This window comes from Rhinopithecus roxellana, chromosome 5, assembly GCF_007565055.1.
Source record: "Rhinopithecus roxellana isolate Shanxi Qingling chromosome 5, ASM756505v1, whole genome shotgun sequence".
Lineage (NCBI taxonomy): Eukaryota > Metazoa > Chordata > Mammalia > Primates > Cercopithecidae > Rhinopithecus > Rhinopithecus roxellana.
Window position 1 is genome coordinate 100,948,440 of NC_044553.1, and position 23,686 is coordinate 100,972,125.

The window sequence follows — 23,686 nt, forward strand, 5'->3', positions numbered from 1 at the left end:
CTTTTTGAACTAGCTGACTTTTCTTTTTAACAAAATAATTCAGAGTATAACCACAAACTTGGTAAAATTCCCAAAAGTAATCTGAAAACTTTCTTCTTAAAATCTAAGTGACACGTAAGTCAACTAAGCTAGTGTGTGTGTGTGAGTGTGTGTGTGTGTTACCAAGTAATCCACTGAAACAATAAAATTCAAATAGCAAAGGCAACTTGCAACAGCATAATACATCTGTTTATTTAGTTAATATTACAATGATAACAGGTTAAAAGCACTAAATTTGTATCCTCTTAGAGGGATAATAATTAAGATTTTGATTTATAAATTTCACAGTTCTTAACCATTAAAAATCTATTTTCCAAAGGAGTAATAATATACATTTTTTAAGGGACAGATCTAAACTTTCTGATTTATGACCCAAAACATATTTGTTTATTAGTTTAAACAAAACATTAGGGATATCTTAACTCTTGGTTACTGCTTTCAGGAAAGCACAAAGTTGTTGAAGCAAATATACACAAAACGTATTTTTCAGTAGTGATTTCAACCATTGTATATCATGTCAATGAGTGAACCTGAGAACCCCAGATTTAGTATCTCCAGATCTTTGTAACACATTCTAGCTTAAACAATCAACCAACAAACATGTATTTAGTGCCTACTATGTACAAGCCAGCATACTAAAGCAATACAGGAAATACAAATAATTAAAATGATTGGCCTCAACCTGCTCAGGCTTCCAATGTAGCTGGTAATATCAAACACAGACCAAATTATTCCACTTTCAATGTCCTCAAAAAAAGTGATGATGTTAACTGGATCATATGTAAGAATTGCCTCTGCTGGAACCTAGAGGAAGCCGGGGTATCTTCAGCTGTGATTAAAGTCTCTGTCTGAATTAGATTCCTCAGCTCCAGGTTTGAGTGCTGCTTAAACTCCTGAAACTGAAAGTGTTCCAGCCAGACTCACACCTGTCACCATTAGTGGCTATACTTAGACTCGTGGACTCATGACAATGGAGCAAGATAAACAAGTATATCTATGTCCACATCGTATATATATATATATGTAGATACATATACACTCAAATCATATATAAGGTGATGTTCCCCTATATATGTCTCCTGGAAAGCCAGGAGTTCAGGACTTTCCGTTGTGCATGGAGAGGAGGATAACCCACATTATCATTTATTTATTATCCTAATAAGACAAACAAGAGACTATAGTAAGAAAAGTATGAAAAATCTCCAAACTTCATTCAACACAATCAAAAATAGAAAAGCTAGAGGAAAGGATAAGACAAGAGGGCCCAGCACTGAGGAGAGGCGTTGAGATGACCAGGGAGTGGGGCGAGAGCTTGCCCCCACTTCCACTTCCGTGCCCACCCCCGGGGTCCCAAAGAAAAGACCTGGGGCTAGGCAAGCAGAGAAAAGGAAAGCAGAGACACATTTTCCAACACCACAAATAAATTAATAAATACATAAGTTAAACAAGAAAATAACTTTTAGGCACCGCTTGAAAGGCAGCAACCCTCTAGAGACCAGGCAGGCCCCACTCTGGAGCCGGCAGGTTGTGGCGACACCGCCAACACTGGCGGACTCTGAAGACGTCGCCCTAACTCCCCTGCCCCTGGCGCCCGGTCTTTTGAGATGCCCTGGAGCAGGACACCCTATCTCTTGTTACTTTTAGGTCGGTTCCTCCCGAAGCTTGGGTAAGGGAGAAAGCCAAGGCGAGCTGTAGCCCTGCAACCGAACCCCGAACCCCGAGGAAGGTGCGCCCTGCACTACCCTGCCCTGCCTAACGCAAACGCGCAGCCCGGGAGCGCCCAACGCTTGGTCTTTGAAAACGCCCAGCAGGAAGGTGATTCCTATTACGCGCCCCCCACTCTGACCTCGCAATCTTGTAAAAACTCCTCATTCGACCCTCCTTTTTGCTCCAAAAGAGGGCTCGGATGGGGACTCCAGAAAGCCTGGAGGTCGAGGCGCCGGACCTATTTTACTAAGCACCTGGCTCCACTCTGGGTGGAGTGAGAATGGTGGTGGCGGGCGGGGGAGGGAGAGGCAGGGAAAGATGCACCTTCACCCAAGAGTAGGCGAAAAGACCAGCTGCTTAGATCTTTCTTAAGTCCGACTTTCCTTAAGGTAGGGCTGCGCAAAGGGAGAGCGGTCATTCCCGAGACTCCAGTAGGGGCACCAGGCAGAACCCAGACAGCGGCCCCGCGCGGCTAGGGATTTACTCCTAGGGAAACCAGTGGCGGTATCCGTGGCTCTGCTTAAACAAACAGAAATAACAACTGGAGGGGCTGAGGATCAGACTGAGTTATTAATGAGTTCGTGATCTGCCCTGGCGGGACGGTGCGGAAGAAAGGATCGAAGTTGCAGGGTAGGGAAAATAGAAGGGTCAGAGGAGTAAACGCAGTGGAGGAAGGAACAGAAAGTAGGAGACCCAGAAAAAGGTAACCCAAAAGCCTTCCCAGTTTCTACGCAAAGCTCTCACTTCTACCATTGTCGCGCGCCTTTCCTGGGTCCCTCCGTCAGAGGCTCGCAGTGTCCTAGCCCCATGTTATCCCGACCGCACCCTGGTGCACTGGATATCGTCCCTTTCGCACCCGGTCTTCCCTTCTCCTCATTCTCCCCCTCTTTTGGAGCAGGGCCCCTGCGTGGCCAGGGCTCAGAGCGTCGTGATCCGGGACGTGCAGGTGCCATTACGGAAGACGCCGCCGGACTCCAGGTTCTCAGGTTGGAAATCTTCCACGCTGTAGGCACGGCTCTTGAGTGCGGTGGCGTAATAGTCAACCGGCTCCTCCGCAGCGTTGTCCATCCAGCTGAGGCACAGGATGCGTTGGAAAGAGCGCTTGAAGTTGTCTGAGAGAAAGCCATAGAGGATGGGGTTGGCGCAGCTGTTGGCATAGCCGAGGATGACCGACAGCTGGCTCACCGTGGCGTCGTCCTGCTCAGCAAACACGTTGACCAGCTGCACCACGTAGAAAGGCATCCAGCAGATGACAAACACCATCACCACCATCATCACCATTAAGGTGATCTTGCGCTCCGAGCGCTTGCGCTGCTGCCAGCCGGCCTTGAGGGCCACCATGCGCATCTTGGCAATGATGAGCACGTAGCACAGGCAGATAGCCCCGACGGGCAGCAGGAAGCCCATGAGAAATGTGTACAACACGAAGCCCACCAGCCAGCGTTGAGCGGGCTCTGGCATGAGCATGTTGCAGGCCACCGTGCCGTCGCTGTTGGCCGCGGTGCGAGAGAAGACCACGATGGGCAGGATGACTAGCAGCGATAGCACCCACACGCCCAGGTTTACTACCTTGGCCACGGTGGGCCGGCGGTAGCGGGCCGCCTTGATCGGATGCACCACAGCCACGTAGCGGTCCACGCTAAGCACAGTCAGACAGTAGATGCTGGTGAACATGTTGACCGCGTCCACGCTGAGCACGAGGCGGCAGAGCAGCGCACCGAAGGGCCAGTGGCGCAACAACGTGGAGGTGACCAGGAAGGGCACGCTGAGCATGAGCAGCTCATCAGCAATGGCCAGATTTAGGATATAGATGTTGGTGGCCGTCTTCATCTTGGCATAGCGCAGGATCACGTAGATGACCATAGAGTTCCCACACAGCCCCACCAGGCACACCACGGAGTAGATGAAAGAGATGAGGATGGCGCTGCCCTGGCCCTCGCTCAAGGTCCCGTTCTGGGACGCGTTTCTCCCCGGCTCCTCCATGCCGTCCGCAGCGCCGGCCCCGGGGCCCCTGCTGCCGCCGCCTTCGCCGCAGCTGCCCGGGCTGGGGCTAGGAGAGGAGGAAGGAGAGGAGGCGGTGCCATTGGGGAACATCCCAGCTGACGGGCCCAGTGGGGCTGCCAGGGCTGGGGCTCTCTCCTCGTGCACCTGCCGCCTGCGCGATGTCTCCGCACCCTACCGCTTGCCTGCAGCCCACAGCCGCCTAGCGCCTCCGGGTAGAGCGCAACCGCTGCGGGGAGCGCGGCTCCTACCGGCGCCGGCGGGGCGCACAGCCCAGCGGTTGCCTGGGCGCTGCCGTTTGCAGCTCCGGGGTGCTCGGGCACACGCGACCGTGGAGAGGGGAGGCCAGGATGCGGGAGCCCCGAGCGGCACAGCCATTAACTGGCGCGGCTCTGGGCTGGTGAATGATTAATAGGCACCACCAGCGCGTCAGCAGCTACGAAAAAAGTGAGTGGGGGTGGAGAAAGAGAGGGAGGAGAGCACATAGGTGGCTTGTTCCCCCTCCCCCCATTCTTTTTCCTTCCCAGTCCTGCACTCTGCTTAACTTCAGTGGCTGCTTCCGGGGTTCCCTGGCAGCACCATCTCTCTCTCAGATGAACCAAGAGAGTTCCTCGGTTTTACTGGAGAGCGGGTGGGAACCAAAGGTATAGATTCTGTCCCATCCCACTCCTCTCCTACCCAAAGCAAAGACTCAAACGGACCCATGAACATGGATGTCTGGAGTTCATCTCAGTTTCCCTCTATTGCTGCCCTTTTCTCTTGAGACCCCAGATCCTCTCCCGTCCTGCAGTCCAGAACCCTACTCTCCCTCTTCGCACCCTCGCTTGCCTTGCAGACCCGCCGGGAAAGCTCTGGGCCCTCCTTACCCAGAGCGCTCAACCTCCAGACTGAGGAGTAGATGGCCGGTGTAAAGTGCATGAGCGGTCTGATAGGTTGACGTTCTTCGCGCAGTCCAACTCCCTTCTTTGCGCCTGGCCCCAGCACAGGTGCCCACACAATTACTCTAAGAGTCGCGGAAACTGACCCTAAGCTGCGAGCCTTATGAGAAGAAAGGGCAACCACCGTGCGTTAGGGGCTTCTGCACTATAACACAGCAGGCAGCTTAGGCTGTTGGAAGTGTTCAGGGACCTGAGTGAACCATTTGCAAATCTCTTAATAAAGCTCGTAGCGTTCAGATCCCCCTGTGTCTACCACAGGAATATCGACTGCAGAAACGAGGACGCGTGGCTGGGAGCTCTGGAGGCGCTTGAGACTCCCTACAGAACGTGCCAGGCGCGGTATTGGGAGTCCACCTAGATGTTCACTCGGGAAAGATAAGGCTGCGCCGCTTGGAAGGGCTCCACCTGCGTCCCTGCTGTACTTTGTACCCTGGAGAGTTGGCGGGTTCTGGGAGACGAGAGTTTAAAGGCTTGGGCGGGCGGGGACGCCAGCTCTTCTAAATCCAGGTGAGGAGCTGCCGCCATGCGATGACCAGACCTGTCACCAACCACAGGAACGGCAGGGCGACATTCGAATTTTTCCGGGAAGTGCTAGGATGACAGCTCTTTCTGAGGCTTGATGTGTGACCTGGATCTGAGTCACGTGCCCAAACCATTAGGAGACATCACTGTAGGCAAGCTGGAGGCTCGCTGACTTCATGTAAGAATCAAAACGGTTTCCCTGTAAGAAAGAATGGATGTTCAATTATCAGGATTTCAAACGAACCCTGGGACTTCCCACCATTCTTACCCTAGGGTCTCTTTGGCTTTCCAACGGTTCCTGTGGAAGGAAGAATCACATTCCATGCAACTCCCCTGTTCCTTTTCAAAAACGTTGCTTTGCTCGGTAAGATCCCTGCAAGTCTTTATCTGAAACTTGTCTGTTCACAGGAAGAGTGACCCGCAGCAGCTTATTGCTGTGCCTCCTTCAAGGTTTGCTGTCTCCAGTTTTTCCTTAGTTTCTCCTTCTCCTCAACCAGGCTGTGCCCACTGTACTGAGTCTCAGTTTTCCTCCTCTCAGTAGACTTTACTCCAAGGAGAGGCTAAACTCCTCATGGAGGCTATCTGTACCAGTCCTGAATGAAGAAATGGATGCAGAAATTAAAAACAAAAAAGTATAATTCCTAATGCCCTGTTGCTTTATACAGGTAATCACTTACATATAATGTATGTGTTTTAGTTCTCAAAACTAAATGTCTTGAAAAGGAAAGAATAACTTCTGTAGTGTGTTGATGATAGCAATCAAAGATTAAAATAAATGATGGCAGACTTTCATAGGAATGTGTGCAATTATTAATGAGGAATGTGCTAGGGTGGAATCTGAGGTTTCATAAGGCTCAAACTGTTTTAACCCATTGTTTTACCTGAACAAATTGCCTTCTTTAAAGTGGAATGTACAATTGGTGTTTAGCTATATTTATTTTTCCTTTACAAATACAGCACATATGGAGAGAAAATAAATGTTAATTAAGTTAAAAAAAAGAGAGTGGGTATTGTCCCAGAATCCCAGAAGAGCATTTCACTAGCCAAGCCTCTTATGATGGTTTAGATGCCTCTGTCAATCACTGACTAAAGACACCTGACTATCTGTACCTCTGGGAGCTTGAATTTCAACAGGCATTATTTAGATGCCTTGGCTTTGATCATGGTTGCTCTTTGAGGAGTGGGTGATGGGAGTCAGTGAAAAACTGCTCTATTGTTCAGAATTTCATTAAGTTCACTTTCAGCTCATCTTAGGGAAAACGTCTCTCAATTTTGTGGCCTCATATACAAAAGAAGAAAATTTAAGACCTGACGTGAGAATGTTTTTTTTTGTTGTTGTTGTTTTTGTTTTTGTTTTTTTGTTTTTTTTTTTTGAGATGCCACTTTTCACCCACCAGGATGGCTATAAGAAAAAATATTTTAAAACACAAAATAAATGTTAGACAGAATGTGGAGAAATCAGAACACTCATATGTTGCTGGTGGGAATAAAAAATGATGCAGCAACTTTAGAAAAAAATTTTGGTGATTAGTCAAAAAGTTTAAACTAGAATGACCATATGAGCCAGCAATTCCACTTCTATTTACTCCTCAAAATTGAAAACAGGTGTTTAAACAAAAACTTGCGTATTAACATTCATAGTGGCACTATTCATAATAGCCAAAAATTAGAAACAACCCAAATATCCATCAATTGCTGAATGAATAAATTGTGGTATATCCATACCATGGAATAGTATTCAACCATAAAAAGAAATGAAGTACTAATACATGCTTCAACATAGATGAACCTTGAAAACATTATGCAAAAGGAAAGAAGCCAGACACAAAAGGCCATGTATAGCATGATTCCATTTATATGACATGCCCAGGGTAGGCAAATACATAGAGACAATGTGAATTAGTGGTTGCGAGGGGCTGGAGTCAGTGGGGAATGAGGAAGAACTGCTTAATGGGTATGAGGTTTCTTTTTTGGGAGGTGAAAATGTTCTGGAATGAGATAGTGGTGATGATTGCATAGCATTGTGAATATGCTAAAAATCCCTGAATTGTACACTTCAAAAATGATTAAAATTATGAATTTTATATTATGGGAGTTTTACTTCAATTTTAAAAAACATGAGAGAAAGACAAAGGAGGGATTGAGATGGATATAAGCTATGAAGCATTATTAAATCTTTTCAGTCATGTATTTTTTTATTATTATTATTATTTTTTGAGACAGGGTTTTGCTCTATCACCCAGGCTGGAGTGTAGTGGCACAATCACAGTTCACTGTAGCCTTGATGTCTCAGGCTCAAGTGATCCTCCCACCGTAGCCTCTGGAGTAGCTGGGGACTACGGGTGTGCCCCACAATACCTGGCTAATTTTTAAGGTTTTTGTAGAGATGGGGTCTTCCTATGTTGCCCAGACTGGTGTGGAATTCCTGGGTTCAAGCAATTTTCCTGTCTCAGCCTCACAAATCACTGGTATTACCTGCGTGAGCTGCCATGCTCAGCCCAGTCATGTATGTCTAATTATTGTATTTGTGACCTAATCTATAAACAACAACAACAACAAAAACAAACAAAGAAACAAAAAGCGTGGCAATTCTGGGCCACCACGAAGGTGGATTGGGGTTGCAGCTATTTTCAAATTGTATTAAAAGCAGGAGCCCAGTTAGAGTGCTATCTTCCCCTCAGATCTCAATTTAATGTAAATATTTCTAAAGAAACAGGAAAACTGATATAGGCATGAGATCACTTTAATTTGCAAAAAACACAGTCAGTGAATAGTCAGGACTCAACCATCTTCCTGTCTTGTTAAAAACTTTTTTTTTTTTTTTTTTTTAAGTTCACATGTCTAAAACCTTGAAAAGATTAGGAAGAACTCGTTTTCTCCAAATAAGTTACCCGTCCTCCAGCCCTCTTTGGTTACCATCTTTCCTATGCCTCTGTGATATCAACATTTCTAGATAGAAAAGAAGGACATGTTTTCCAGAAAGGGGAAAATGAAATGTTCCAATTTAGGAAGTTGCAGATTCTTAAGCAGACTGGTTTTCTTCCCTCATTGTAACTTTCTCCTACAAGTTGTACTCTCCTGTGTTATCATGTACCAGGTGCACACTTTGATTATTATACTTATCACACTGTACTGTGGCTTTTTGCTTACTTGTCTGTACCCTCTCATAAATTTGTAAGCTTGTGGAGACCAGGGGCTTATATTTTATTTATTTTTCTATCCCCAGCATCTAGTGAAGTACCTACAAAACTGCCCCAAATCACCTTGTTTTATTTTGTCAAGGCATCCCGTGGATAGTACTTTCCTCTTTTCTAGACTATAAAATGTAGATGCAAAGAAATGAACTGTGGGCTCCTTACAAGCAGAGCTTTACTAGCTGAGGAATATCATTATGTGTAATAATTCCTTATACACTTAAATTATTCTAAATAATTTCAATTCGCATGTCCTGTATCAACAATTATTGTGCTGATGACTCATTCATTCATCATTCTTGGTCGTAAATTTCTTGGCAGAGAAATGGCTCTGGAAAATGGGTAGTACATGCGTTAGTAGCTAATGATGGTTATTTAATAGTGTCATGCAATGTGAAAGTCATCATGTGTGGAAGATCATTTCTTTTTAATTGCAGTTTTGAGCCTCAGTTGCTTTGGTGGAATAGTAATTATTAGGGCCTCAACTTCTGCTTATGTCAAAATCATTACTAATGTGGTTTTTCCAACCAGAGCCTATGTTGATCCTCAAATGAGCACCTCTAATCCATACCAGTGATACAGGGCTGGCTGGGGCCAGGGATTAAAGGGTACACTTCCTGGAACATTCTCTGCAGCAGCAGAATCAGAGTCAGGTTTACAAACACCTGTCTGGACAGATGGAACCAAACTGAGTATAAGCGGCTAACACCACTCAGCAATATGGCCCACAGCAAAGGTTGTGTCACTTAAGGACCATCTGCCACTAAGCAGTTAACATGATGTCTGTCTAATGAGAAAGTTACCAGAGCACAAATGTGGCTATAGGGCTAAGAAACAATCCTGGACTTCATTTCTCAGGAATACCCAATCACAGCAGCCTTGGTAGCCTGTGGTTTAGTTCATCACCAACCTCAGCAAACTCACCCTGGCCCACTGATATTCCTATTGCCTCTTCTGTGAACAGCATGACAGAGTCTTTTTTGTGCTTTTAGGAAAGACCCATATGTTATAACAACTCATATTCTTCCCTATGTTTTCTCTACTACAAAATAATGTTTCTAAAAACAAGAATTCAGCACATACAGGAAAGTATCCATTACAAATAATGGATACATAAAAACAGAACAGGAGCACATTCATGTTATCTGTATTATTTTGAATAGTCCTTATCAGTAATACATTTTTCTGTAATAAAGTCTATTAGTTAAGGATTTTAAGATGGACTGCATTAGTTTAAAACTATCATCTCAAAATATTTTTTTGAGAACGAGTCTTGCTCTGTTGCTCAGGCTAGAGTGCAGTGGCATGATCTCGGCTCACTGCAACCCCCGCCTCCCAGGTTCAAGTGATTATGTTGCTTCTGCCTCTCGAGTAGCTAGGATTACAGGTGCCCATCATGCCCACCTAATTTGTGTATTTTTAGGAGAGACGGGGCTTTCAACATGTTGGCCAGGATGGTCTTGATCTCCTGACCTTGTGATCCACTGGCCTCAGCCTCCCAAAGTGCTGGGATTACAGGCGTGAGTCACCGCGCCCGAAAATTGTCTCAAAATCTTAAAAATTTTTTTTTGATATTTCTCTTTTTAGCAAAAATCACAAATAAATGCTTTCAAAACTATAAACCATATTTTTGTTTCTTTTGATACTTCAATTTATGTTTGATTTTGAGCAGAGGATTTAAATACTTACAGCAAATCATTCATTCCTTGAGAAAGGACTGTTCCTTTGGAGCTGGCTATATATGTCAATCAGCTCCACCAGCCCAGCAAGGAGCTGGGGTGTGGAAGGAAAGCCTGTTTTGTAGATGAAAACAATGTAGGCATCTAAACACCCAACACCATGAAACTGTCATTTTGTTCTCATCTTAAATATACTCAGGCAGGAGTCTAGGTTCATGTTTCATTTTATTTAGACAATGAAGCAACTTAAATTATTGATCTTTTCTCCCTTTCTGCAATTAAGTTGGAACTGGTCATTATTGGTTCTAGGTTGACAGCCTCTCCATCTTCTTGTCTTCTCCTGCTGGAGGCAAAATGGAGGGCTGTGCCTGTGAACTGTCGGAATGGAGCTCAGAACTATCATCAGTGGTCCAGAAAGAGGTCCTGGATCTTCAGTTCACTCTCCCCTCTTGAGAGTGGACTGCCTCTCCTGACCAGCACCTGGCCCTGCCCCTGTCTCCTTTTGCCCACCGTATGGAATGATACTTTACTTAGTCCTTGAGGAAGTAGTCTGTGCTACTCCTTTCCTACAGCCTGACATCTCCTTTCCTGCCAGAAGAAGGAAGTAAGAAGATAGCATAGCCCAAGTGGGGACACCTGGCCTATACTCCTTCTTCGTTGACTGTTTGGTTGAGCCAAGATTTTGCTGCTTATGCCATTAGCCAATGCACTGGTTTCTGGTATCATATCCTAATTTTTAAAAATTATTTGTATGTGTTTTGTTTTATGGAAGTAAAATTCAGACTGCAGTAGAACAGACTTATTTCCAGTTATTTGTCCCATTTCTTAGTTAAAAGGAAGTGGAAATTAATCTATGTATGAGTAATGTATATTTTTAATTGTAACTTAGTAATTTACTTACTAATTCAGCAAACGCTTATGGAATGCCCACTGGGTGGCAGGCACTGTTCTAGGCACAATAGATATAGTAACAAATTATTTTAATTTTCTGTGGAATTCCAGTAGGGCAGAAAGACAGTTAACAAGTACAGGTACTGTAATTTCATTTAGTGATAAGTTCTAAGAAGATAAGTAGGGGTGAGAGGCTACAGAGTGCTGGAGGGGTGGGTGTACTTGGCATAGATTAGATGGGAAGGTAAGAAGATATTTGAGCAGCTCTGAATAAGTTGAAAGTAAAAGGGCACATGTCTGATGAAGGTTGTTCCAGTCAAAGGTAACAGTGCACATAAACCATGGGGATCCTGCAGATGTAGATGTTGGCATACTAAAGCTACACATTCCATTTTTAACTTACTTTCTACAGTCATAATTTAGAGAACATCTCTAAGTGTAAATAATAAATTATTTATTTTGATCAGCACCTCATATAGAGAATACATGAAGATCCTGTTCTTTCCCGCTTCTAGCCACATCCTTCTCGGCAAGGGAAGGAGTTCCCATAGCCAACAAGTGCCCAATCTGAGCCTGCAAACCACATCTAGACCATATGCTAGATCACAGTCTTCTAGACTCCATGACTCCCTGCCCCTCTAGAGGCTCCAAATTCACTTCCAGGGCAAGTGTGAGCCAAATACACGGCCAAGAAAAGGCTCAGAGGTGACTAGAAGAGGATGTGGCAGATAAGGAATGAGTTTGGCCACAGGAGTTCAGGTATCTATCCTAAAGTACATGAGCCTATTCAATGGGCAGGACAAAGCCAGGAATGGAAATTGAAGTAGGACAGGCTGCCAGTGGGGGCAAGTTCCAGGGTAGAGCTTGTGAAGAGGGCTAGCAGTCTAAACTGGACTCTGTCCTTCCAGGTCATAATGAAGATAGATGATAGGCTATATTTTATTTAACGGATTCTGAGCTTGATTGATAACTCTCAAGGTAAGCAAATATGCAAACCAAACAAAACAGTTGGGCCTTTGGAAGAACTTGAAGCACAGATGTTTAACCCAAGCCATTGAGTAGATGGAGAGAGGATGTCACACCACTCACTTTATTCTTTTCTGACTATCCCCTTGGCCTTTCTCATTCCAAAATAAAATTTTGCTCTTCCCCCAGTCAAAAATAAAAATGTTATATAAATAACAATGCAAATACATACACACATTAAATGAACATATATATGCATAGGCTTGAAAGGACAGTTACTAAGATATTAACAGTGGTTATCATTGGGTAGTTGGGTTATGAATACTTTCTTCTCCCTTTTGCAGAGATGTTCTAATTTTTCAGTCATAAGCATGCATTGCTTTTTAAGCAAGATAAAAGCAATAAAAGCTTTTTATACCTTAAAAATGAAAAGACTCCAGGCCATAAGTGTCTGTTCTATTTAATGTAACATTTGCTGATTTATTTTCTGCTCAATTATTTTTACTTTTAGAAAAACACTAATAAATTTATTCTTGAAATTAACGTGTTGTGATGTAAATTAAATAGCAAACAAAACATACCCATCAGAAGGTGGTAGAAGGAACTGAAACAGAAGCTACAGCAGTCTATTATTTTCTAGGCAGCCCCTATCATCCCATAGCTAAGTGATTCATTGAGTATGCTTGAGTCCGATATGCCTACCTTTTGGAATTAGTTTATAATTGCTATATAATGTGATTTATTTGTGATATAAATCACAAGATAATGTTTGTGAGAGCAAAGTGTAGTCTGGCACCAAACATCAGGACTTAAATCTCATATTTTCCATGACTTTAACCTTGTGCTGGTTGTTTGATCCCTCTGTGCTTCATTTTCCTCATTTGTAAAAGGAAGTAACAGTGCATCTATCTTGTAGAATTGTTAAAAGGATTAAATACATTAAAAGTGTTTAAAACAGTGTCTGGCACATAGTAAGCACTATGTACATATTTAGCTAATATAAAATAATTTCTGAGGTATAGGTTACAATGTAAACACTGTTTTTGAATTAGCCCCAAGATTTCAAAAATCCATTTTTATCTCTTGCTTAAGAGCTTAATACAGTAGGTCCGACACTCACTTATTCAGTCTAAAAAATACTGAGTTTCTATGTGCATGATACCCTTTGGTTTTCCTCCTGCCTGTGCAGTTGAGTCTCCTAATTCCAACACTGTGAACTCTGTTCCATTCACCAGTTTTTGGTACATGACACGCCCTCAGCTAAAATAACTCTAAGGTATTAATCACGTCTATCTACATCATACTGAAGTCAATCTAGTCTACCACACAGTAAGGATTCATACTAATCACTGAACTCATTGACTCAAATAACCCAAATATTTGAATGTTACATATGCACAGTCTAAGTTTGACCCGACTTTTGTTTTTTGTCTCAATTTCCAATGAGGCCCCAGGCTCCAATCCTGATGATTGCATCTGGGAAATGTATCCACTTTCTAAAGAGATACACCCCCTTAGTCCACCCCTTAGTCCACCCCCTTAGCCCATTGCCTACCTCCATATATGAGAGTACAAAGGAAGATTGATAGTGATAATTCCTTAGAGACAGTTCTCAGAGTGCTGTGCATTTTTCTTCCCACAGGAGATGGAAAGTGGGTGCTTACCCCATCAGTAAACTGCAAAGACTTCTATAAGACCACTTAAAGAGCTTGGTAGTACCCCTGAACATTTGACAAGACACAGAGGCTGATGCCTGATTCTTACCTGGAAACCTTAAAGGTGAGCAAGCGGCCCAGTGGGAATTGGTTCAGGTGGTAGAGTGGAGAGAAAAGGCTACGGACGGGGGTGGAAAAAGCTGGTTCTCACTGAAAGTGGAGCAGAGGTGGTGTTTCTCAGGCACTGGTAATGGACAGTATGGCAGGCAGGCAGATGGCAGCCCAGTGATGGGCCTGCTCCACCCCAGGATGAGAGGATGCTCAGCGGGAAGTTTGTGAAGCACAACAAGCAGTAGCTGAGTGGGAAATGCAGCCAGCTGGCTGAGGATATTGGGGACGCCCCCCAAGGGCACAGTGGCTGGTCTCCAGCAACAGGGTGGGCGATGCTGAAGAACCCACTGAAGAATTTGAAAAGAGAAAGAAGCACTCACAGACGGCACAATGAACAATCATAACTGCACCACTCAAGGAAGAACTTGGCTGTCCCCAAATGATTTTCCCTCTCCCCTGCAGGAACCAAAGACAGAGAAAGGAGTGAGGGAGTTGGAGTGAAAAAATACCGCAAAGACATGATAAAGAATCAACCACTTCCCTCCTCCCTACTGCAGGATCCAAGCATAGGTCGTGCTGGAGCTGGTACAGGGACAAAGAGATTTAAGTTCAATGAGAAATGAAAGTTTCAATTTAAAAAGGATTTCTAAAATAATGTCTGAAAATGAGACTCTTAATGTCTGAAAGTGAACAAAAAAAGCTGTGGGATCTGTGTGTACTAAGTACTTTCCATTTACGGTTTCAGCATATTTAACCCTTCCAACTACACGATGAGGAAGTTACTATTTACTACTCTCATTTTGCAGATGAAGAAACCAAGGCACAGAGAGGTTAAATAACTGGCTCAAAGTCACACAGCTAAAAACAGTCAGAGCTCGAATTTCACTCTAGCAATCTACCCTAAGGCCTGTGCTCTTAAACATCATGCCACACTGCTTTGGTCTTATCTCTTACTAAACTCAGTTTAGTAAGGGTGGTTTAAATTAAATTAAATTAAATTAAAGGGTGGTTTTGAGAACACAAAATTACATAAATAGCAAATTTAAGTCATTTTTGTGTTTTATGAATTCCTCAATGAATCCAAAAATTGCCTCAGTCTTCTCCTCTATTCATGTTGCCTAATTATTTAAAGGTAACTAGCCCTCATTAGAAATTTGGAGTGACATGTTTTGAAAAAATTTAACGTTAAAAAAAGTTATTATAAAAATATTAAGATTGATGAGTTATTGATATTTTGGTACCAAAGAAAATGCATTTTCTGTTAACAACTGACCACCATTTTCCAGTTCAAAACATGTGACGATCAGTACTGCAGACAGCTTTGTGCTGTCTTCTGTGTGAATATTTCTCTGTAGTTTTTTTCCTACTCCATTCCTGTGATCTTGTCCTGCCTCACCTTTGCCCCACCTCAGGAAAATGGGTATCCAAGTGGTGGGTCAGCAGAGTCACTAGGTACAGGATAAAGGAGCAATAGCTGCTTTGAAGTGATTTATATTGATGCCACAAAATCCCAGCCAAAATGTATTCCCAGGAAAGGAAGAGGGATTGCTGCTGAAACAAAATCAATTTTAAAAAAACTTCCCCTTCCCTAGAGCAAGTGTGTGCACATTTCAACTGGTTTAGGGGCTTTGCGCTTGGACTTTTGTTGATTTGACTGACAGTTTTAACAGAGATGAGAATACACAGATGGCAGATTCACTCATGTGGGGGAACATTCTTTCCTAATTGAAACATTATGCCTCTCTTCGCTAAGCAATTAAGTAGGAAATTAGCATGTTTAGTCCATTAAAATGCCTTAACTTAATAGAGGATAATGACATACAAGAAAAACTTGTAAAACTCAATATTCACACTTGCACGTAAGACTAGAGTAAATCAAAACTTTCCACTTCAGTCTTAGAATTTTTTTGATGGCAAGCTTTAAATAATTGTATTTTTTTCCCTCTGAACTTTGAGATTAATAGGTCTTATTTTTCACACGTATAAAATTTTGGGCATTTTTTTTGGGGGGGGGGAATTCTATTCAGTTTTACTTGTGAAAACACATGCTCTGAAAATCCACCAGGGGGAGATTTTAACGTTGAGAATTTTGATAGGGAAAGTTTCAGATTTTATACAGTTGTATTTCAGTTGACAGCTGGAACAACTTAAATTTTGAACTAAGCCTTGATTATAAGGTTTACATCTTGATAAAGCTACCCAAGATATTCCAGCTATATTAAAACCTGAACTGAGTGGCTAGGGAGAACTGATGAAATATTACTCAATCTTGTCAGAGAATACATGTGGAGGCTGTGTGTTTGGGGAAGGAGGGGGATTTGGGTCTGAATGGGATGAGACCTTGTGTCTCTAGGGGTTGAACCAGATGAAAGAGTAATCTCTGGCCATTGCCACTGTGTACACTGTTAGTAATTTCTGGTTTCCACTGATGCACAAAAGCTAGATTTGGTTCCTTGGGGAGGCTTTGAGTCTTAGAATACCACTGAAATTCTCTGTAACATGATGAAAGAAATGAAAAATATATATAAGGGATATTTTTGAGATGACTTGCCTTATTTGAGAAGGCATGGCACTTTTTCAGAAATCTTTAGATAACCACCATCAGTGTGGTCCAAGCAATAACAACTTGATGTCATCAAGATTCCAATAAAATTTAAAATAGGTAATCTCTATAAACCATCCTGTGATAGGATTTGACATGTGATGTGTTTTTCAAACATGTTAATCAAAGTTTGATTAACATGTTAACAAGTGAAGGTTTTTCTACTGTCAGCAAAACACCTGTAGTTTTGTAGAGTCTTTTCCCCTAAAACTGAGAAATTGGATAAAAGACTCATTGGTGCTGATTCTAGCACAATCACTCCCCTTTCAGCAGCTTACCATTCTGAGAGGTGATTTTCTACATACAAATGATGTTTCCTTTCTGCCAATAAATGAATTTTTTCATCCTCTTGGATCATATACTTATATCTTTTCTACCATATAGTATAGTATCCTTTAACATATTATGTAAGGATATTTTCTTTTGAGATACAAACTAATGTTTCCTTCTTTTATTTTCCCCTTTCTTCCTCCCTAGTTGATGTAGACAACAGAGGATTCCTTGCCTCTGTGAGGTGTGCGGCTGACTTCCTGGCTTTTTGTGTGTGTGTGTATGGGCTGTGAACTCAAAAGTATCTGAGCCAGATCTCAGTCAACTTAGAAAGTTTATTTTGCCCATGACAGCCTCAGGAGGTCCTGGCAACATGTGCCCAAGGTGGTAGTCAGGGTACAGCTTTCTTTTATACATTTTAGGAAGACATAATACATCAGTGAATACATGTAAGATTTACATTGGTTCGATCTGGAAGAGTGGGACAACTTGAAGCAGGGGGCTTGCAGGTCATAGGTAGATTTAAAAGTTTTCTGATGGTCAATTGGTTGAAAGAGCTGTTATCAATAGAAAGGAATGTCTGAGTTACAATAAAGGGATATAGATTCCAAGGTTTTATTATGTAGATGAAACCCCCAGGTAGCAGGCTTCCGAGAGAATAGATTGTAAATGTTTCTTATCAGACTTAAGGTCTGTATTTATGTTAATGCTGGTTGGTTTTTCCAGAATTACAAAAGGGAGAAAGATATAATGAGGCATGTTCAACTCTCCACTTCCCATCATGTCCTGAACTAGTTTTTCAGGTTAACTTTAGAATGCCCTTGGCCGAGAGAAGGGGCCCATTCAGATGATTGGGGGACCTTAGAATTTTATTTTTGGTTTATAAGCCTAAGCCCACTGAGAGAGTATAGTTTGAGAAGAAATATTTAACTCAGAATGAAAAGAAATCCCTGGAGCTATTATGGGCTTGGGGCAAAGGACAAGTTGGGGGTCTCAATGAGAGAGGACATCTGTGGATTTTTTCCCTGCCAGAACTCTTAGAATATAGAAGAGTATTAACATTAATGGCCAGGGAGCCTTGATTTTAGGCTGAGAGTGCCCAGTCTCTTGGTGGAAACCAGCACAGAGGTGGCCCATGACAGCTGTCACATAGATTATACAGCTGTAGTAAATGCAGACAAATAACCAATGTCCAGGAGACTCTCCAGATGTTTTGGTGCTGGGTAAGAAATACCTTTGAAGATTGGAGAAAACAACTCTGGAGAAAAGGGAGCACCAGGGAGAATTTCTCCCTAACTTCAGAAAATTCTTGCCTTCAACGCAAGCATCGGTTCCATATTCTATCACACTTGTTCTTCCAGCCCCAGGACTCTCAAACCTCAGCCCCTTCATGACTTCACCATTCCCTCTGCTGGCTATGCCTAGGATTCATGGCTTCAGATACTTTCTTCCTAGTGCCCTTAGCTTCCTCACCTCCTTGTCCAGCAAAATCCCCATAACTAACCAATCCACCACCACAGTCTCCATTTGTAAACCCAAGCCGCTGAATGGCAGCTAGAGAAAGTCCACAGCTACATGGGATTGCTACTTCTGCAAATCATTGTTCCTTATGTCAAATTGGGTCATTGACCTTGCTTGACCAGCATTTGATCTGTCCCTACACAGTTCTTTATTCCCCACAACTGCTACTTCAAATGAGCGCTAATCTTTTCAAGTACCTTACTTCATTCTGGTTCTTTCCTTAACTCACAGTGGTTAGCCCTCTGATCTTGCTTCACAAAAAATAGAGTTCATTGATGAGGCAGAAATTCCCTCATTTTGATTCCCTGTACTCCTTAAATATTTTAGGATCCTAACTCCCTTTCCCGTCTTCCCTCTCACCTAGATAGAAAACTATTCCTTTCTAAGGTGAATTGCCCCACATTTTGCCTTGAATCTCTTAACTTCCAAACTTCTCAGGGACCTTTCTTCCCAAAGGCCCTTCCCTTTACCTCCTCTGCAATTGACTTTCCCTTTTCTTTTTTCTATTTCCTTTTTTTCTTTTTTAAGACAGAGTCTCACTCTGTCACCCAGGCTGGAGTGCAGTAGCACCATCTTGGCTAACTGCAAACTCTGCCTCCTGGGTACAAGCAATTCTCCTGCCTCAGCCTCCCAAGTAGCTGGGATTACAGGTGCGTGCCACCATGCCCAGCTATCTTTTTTTAATTTTTAGTAGAGACAGGGTTTCACCGTGTTAGCCAGGCTGGTCTCAAACTCCTGACCTCAAGTCATCTGCCTGCCTCAGCCTCCCAAAGTGCTAGGATTACAGGCATGAGCTGCTGCAATGGCCTGACTTTCCCTTTCCACTCATTCTCTCTTTTTAGCAACAGCAAGTATCTCATGAGTTATCAGTTATTGATCTTATCTATTTGGCACAATAGTGAGAACTTTACATATCATCTTCTTTACTTTTTAAAAGAATATGATGCAGAACCACTACTATACCCATTGGGCAGACAAAGAAATAATTATAGAAAGATTTGTTGTTGTTAACTTGACCAAGATCTCACAGCTAGTAAATGATAGATTTCAGTTCACTTGTCTAGGTTCCATTAGGTGTAATGTACAATTACATACTAACACACATAAGTGTGTGTGTGTGTATGACTTTTTCAATGTTTTCCTTTTCTCTTTTTTAAAAAAACACTTTATTGATCCTATGTGTTCTTTATTTACCACCTTATTTCCATTCTTTCCATTCCTTCTTTCCATTCAGGGCCAATTGTCTGGAAAGATCAGTCAACACTTACTGTCTCACTTTTTAATCATAAAACTCCTCTTGCTAAGGTCATTCTCTTCCCTTTGTTGCCAAATACAGTGAAAGCATTTCAGAATTTATATTATCTACTTTTAATTATCATTTTAAATATTGATACACTCTCTCTCTCCTTCTTAATGATCATATCTACTGTTGTTTTCTTGACATTCTCTTACCTAATTTTCCTCTTACCTCTAAGTGTTGATGCCCCAGAGGTCAACCCTCACTTTGGTCCCTCTCCAAGTGAAATCTCATGCATTACTGTAGGTGCAACTCTACCTTTAGGCTGATGACCCATGTTCCTGCACCTATACAACAGGCCTCTCTTGAGTACCAGCTGCATACAGGATGCCTACACTTAGATGATGTAAATTAATCCTAATTCGACATTTTGAAAATGGCATCATCATCTTCTTCTCAAATCTGCTTCTTATTAACTATTAGTTTATTCAAATAATATTAATTATTTAGTATGTATCAGACAGTGTTCTAGGATCAAAGCAGTGAATGAAAAAGACCAAAAAAAATCTGCCTTATGGAATTTACATTCTAGTGGGAAATGTTGTCTATTTCTACTAGTCAGGGTTTAGTTAGAGAAATAGAACCTCTATAAATATAATGGACAAAAAGTTTATTGCAGGAATAATACCTTACACAATTGTGGGAGAAGCTGAGAATATCCAGGTCTGAAAGAGGAAGTTGGAGGTTCAGAGAAAAGTTAAAAAGCGGAACTCCTGAAATAGCCTATCCAGCTGCCAGAGTGGAAATGTAAGGAGAGCTGGCAGAAAAGTGCAGGGATAGCTGTTGCCTCATCTCTCCCTGTGTCTAGCCTCCAGAATCTTCAGAAAATAATGGCTGCTACTTCACTTCCACACACTTTAGCCTGAGAACATACAGAAGGTGTCCCGGCTTATTAAATTGACACAATGTGAAACCACCACACTCTCATAAATAACATGTAGCTAAGGTTGTCATTGGTGTTTTAAATCTAGTCTGGAAAACTTTGTCTTTTATCAAATGAGGAAGAGGAGAAGACGAGATATCCATGACAAAAATCTTAAAAGAGGATGTATTTTCCCATAAAGATGGAGGAATAAAGAGGTAAGAGTAGCAGCGGGAGGAGCCACGAAAGAATGACATGTGCTTGAGAGAGATGCAGGGTCCTCAGCATGGAGCCACATTTCAGTTATGGTAAGGGGAATGGGATGAACAGTGTCCCCCAGAAATTCATGTATATCCAGAACCTCAGAATGTGACCTTATTGAAAATATGGTCTTTGCAGATTTAATTAGCTAAGAACCACAAGACGAAATCCTCCAGAATTTAGGGAGGACTCTAAGTCCAATGACTAGTATCCTTAGAGGAAAAGGAGAGGACACAGGGAGACATGCAGCCCAGAAGACCACGTGAAGATAGGGGCAGAGATTGGAATTACACTGTCACAAATCAAGGGCTACCAGGAGCCACCCAGCAGAGGCTGGAAGAGACAAAGAAGCCTTCAGAAAGAGAATGGCCCTGAAACACCTTGAGTTAAGACTTCTGGCTTCCAGAACTGTGAATGAATAAATTTCTGTGGTTTTTCACCATGTTGCTTGTGGTAATTTTTTTATAGTAGTCATAGGAAACTAATACAAGTAAGAATATTCTGCAAATATATTGCATCCTTGTGATAAGAGTGAGGTTTTATGGTTTGTTTGTTTTTTAAAAAAAGCTTGTGTTTTTCTCTATTTTATATAAAATGCCTGCTTATGCCATTTTTTAAAAATCCACTTTCTCCTTAGACTAGCAAGAGAGTATTCTGTTGTCCACACTCAGAACTGGCAATACAGAAAAGGTACCAGGTGAATAGGGGAGGGTGAAAAGGGAGAACCTGCAAGAGGCTGTTTAATTCTTTAAATTCCTGCCATGCTAATTAAATAATGTTAGACTATGAGCTTAAAATCTACCTACTCTATCTTACTTATGCTGACATTTTCTTCCACTGTACTAAAATAACTCTACATCTTAAATTCACTGATTGCATATGCTCTGTGTAGATTAGAGAAGAAATGTCACAGAAGAAAGATAAACAGGAAAGGCCAAACAAACCAAGTGTGTCACCTCTGGAAAGGCAGTATTTCTCACGCTCATATATTTTCTGGGCTTTGCCAGATGACAAGGAGCCAAGAGAGGCATAGAAGTATAGAACCTCAGAAAAAGAGCTGTTTTAAACCATGTAGTACAGTCACCAAATGGTTATTTGATCTTCTCTACAACATCCCTGGAAATATGTGTCCAAACTCTCCCTGAGCCTCTCTAGTGACAAAGGACTCATTACCTCCTGAAGCAGTCATTATATTTTAGGCACTCTACTTGAGAGGAAAATTCTCCACCTGACTTGAAATCCAGTACTTTTGATAACTTCTGAATGTTGCAACTGGGGCTACTAAGAACTACATTTGTCTTCTTGAATGACACCAATTCTCACACTTGAATCCAGCTATCATGTCCATCCATGTCTTCTTCTTCTCAGACTTAAGGCTCCATTTCCTTTGGCTACCATGATTTCATTTTATTTCCTCCACTTTCAGGTTCCTCTCCTCTGACTGTGCTCCAATTAGTGGGACTAAATATTCTCTTAAAGCTGAAGGTCACACACTTATCTTTCCTCCATTTTTCTTAGTGACTTCTTGCAGGATTTTGTCTGTTCCACTGCCAGACATCAGTGAAAGGTTCCGTCAATACTTCATCCTTTGTGCCCTCATAGCTTTGGTCTAGTTTGTATCATATTGTGCTCCAACACATACTTAAGTTTCTGCTCCATCCCCCTATTGGACAGAGATATAACTGAGGATAGGAATGATGTATTTTTGTTTTTGAATTCCAAGCAACAAGCACCTCTCTGTGCACATAGCAGGGTTTAATTTGAAACTATGTAAAATATAACCATCAAAATGAATGGATCATAAAAGTTTTCCCAGGAGAGGTCCTATGACCCTGGATACGTCCCACAAACTGATTAAGAAGCCAAAAATAATGCAGGGTTATATAAAACTGAAACTTTGGTGTGTTATGCGGTCAAGCAACTTTAAAGAATTCCATAAAAATATTTTTAGAGAAAATAGGCTTTAGGGCTATAAAAGGATCAACTCAGGATAAAGGAATCCTGGATTGGACAGGGGTCTAGATTGGTGCAGATTGAGGTCTGGGATTTTTTTTCAGGATGGCACTTTTCTAACAAAAGTTACATATCCATGAGACAGATAAGGTAATTAGTTACCAGGCCAGGTGGTAACTTTGAGGAGTGAAGGCGATCTAAAGCTTGGGAAGGCACATGATTGCAACAAAGAAAGGTAGCGGGTGGTGGAAAGTGATAGCATGATATTAGAAATGGAAGACCTTCTTAAAACAGCTAAGAGAATGATCCAGAATGGAAATGAGGAAAATGGAGAACACCTATCTCACCTCCGCATCCAGAGGCCTGAGGAATGTGGGAAAGAAACAGTCACTATTTGAGAGGGCTCCCAGGGAAGAAGTGTTTTTAGGAAAAATCCAGGATTAAGTCAGAGCCACGTGAAGATCTTAGAAGACATTGAAGATACAGGGGATGTGATGTGTGAGGAAGCACAGTCCGCAAGACCATTCTCATTTCTGAAACCAAATGCAAGTTTAAGGAGCTCCCCCAAACACACTCAGTTTCAATAATTCACTAGAAGTATGCATAGAACTTACTAAAAGTTGTTGTAATCAGTCATTGTTTGTTACTCTAGTTTGTATTCTAGGAAAAGAATACAGATTAAAATCAGCCAAGAAAAGAAGTACCCAGGTCAAAGTCTAGGAAAGTGCCCAACTCAGAGCTTTTAGTTTTCCTTCACCTATTGAATCATGAACAGCATTACTTTCCCAGGATTGATGTCTGGTGATATGCTGAGTATTGCCAGCCAGGAAGCTCATGGGGGTCTTGGTGTTCAGAGTTTTCGTTGGAGCTCCACCATGTAAGCACAATTGATTGCCCACATGTTAGATTTCCATTTCCAACCCCTCAAGAGATCTAGCTTACACTATGTGACCCAAAACCCCCTCTCTAAATCACATTGTTATTTATCTGTCTTATGCAAGGCCAGCAGGCAAACAAAGACATCCCTATCAGGCATGGCATTCCAAGGGTTTACAGACTGCCTCCAGAAGCCAAGGGCAAAAGCCAGCTCTCTCTTTCCTTAGGCAAGGCTACGTTCTTTAGTACACAGGGGATTGTAATGATGATTGACTTTTCACATTGCATTGTAAGTATCTGTTCATGTGTGCATCTCTTGCAGTGATGGTGAGATCCTTGAA

The 23,686-nt window shown here is 42.2% G+C and overlaps 1 protein-coding gene across 1 annotated transcript; it reads right to left on the reverse strand.

Moving 5' to 3' along the window:
- Nucleotides 1–206: 206 nt before the first annotated feature.
- On the reverse strand, nucleotides 207–5,315 carry SSTR1 (somatostatin receptor 1). The gene is made up of 3 exons (XM_010361986.2): nucleotides 5,115–5,315; nucleotides 4,614–4,777; nucleotides 207–4,183 (listed from the first exon to the last, which is right to left on the reverse strand). The coding sequence occupies exon 3, from the start codon at nucleotides 3,838–3,840 to the stop codon at nucleotides 2,665–2,667; it is 1,176 nt and encodes a 391-aa protein (XP_010360288.1). The 5' UTR covers nucleotides 3,841–4,183; nucleotides 4,614–4,777; nucleotides 5,115–5,315; the 3' UTR covers nucleotides 207–2,664.
- Between the last annotated feature and the right edge of the window lie 18,371 nt (nucleotides 5,316–23,686).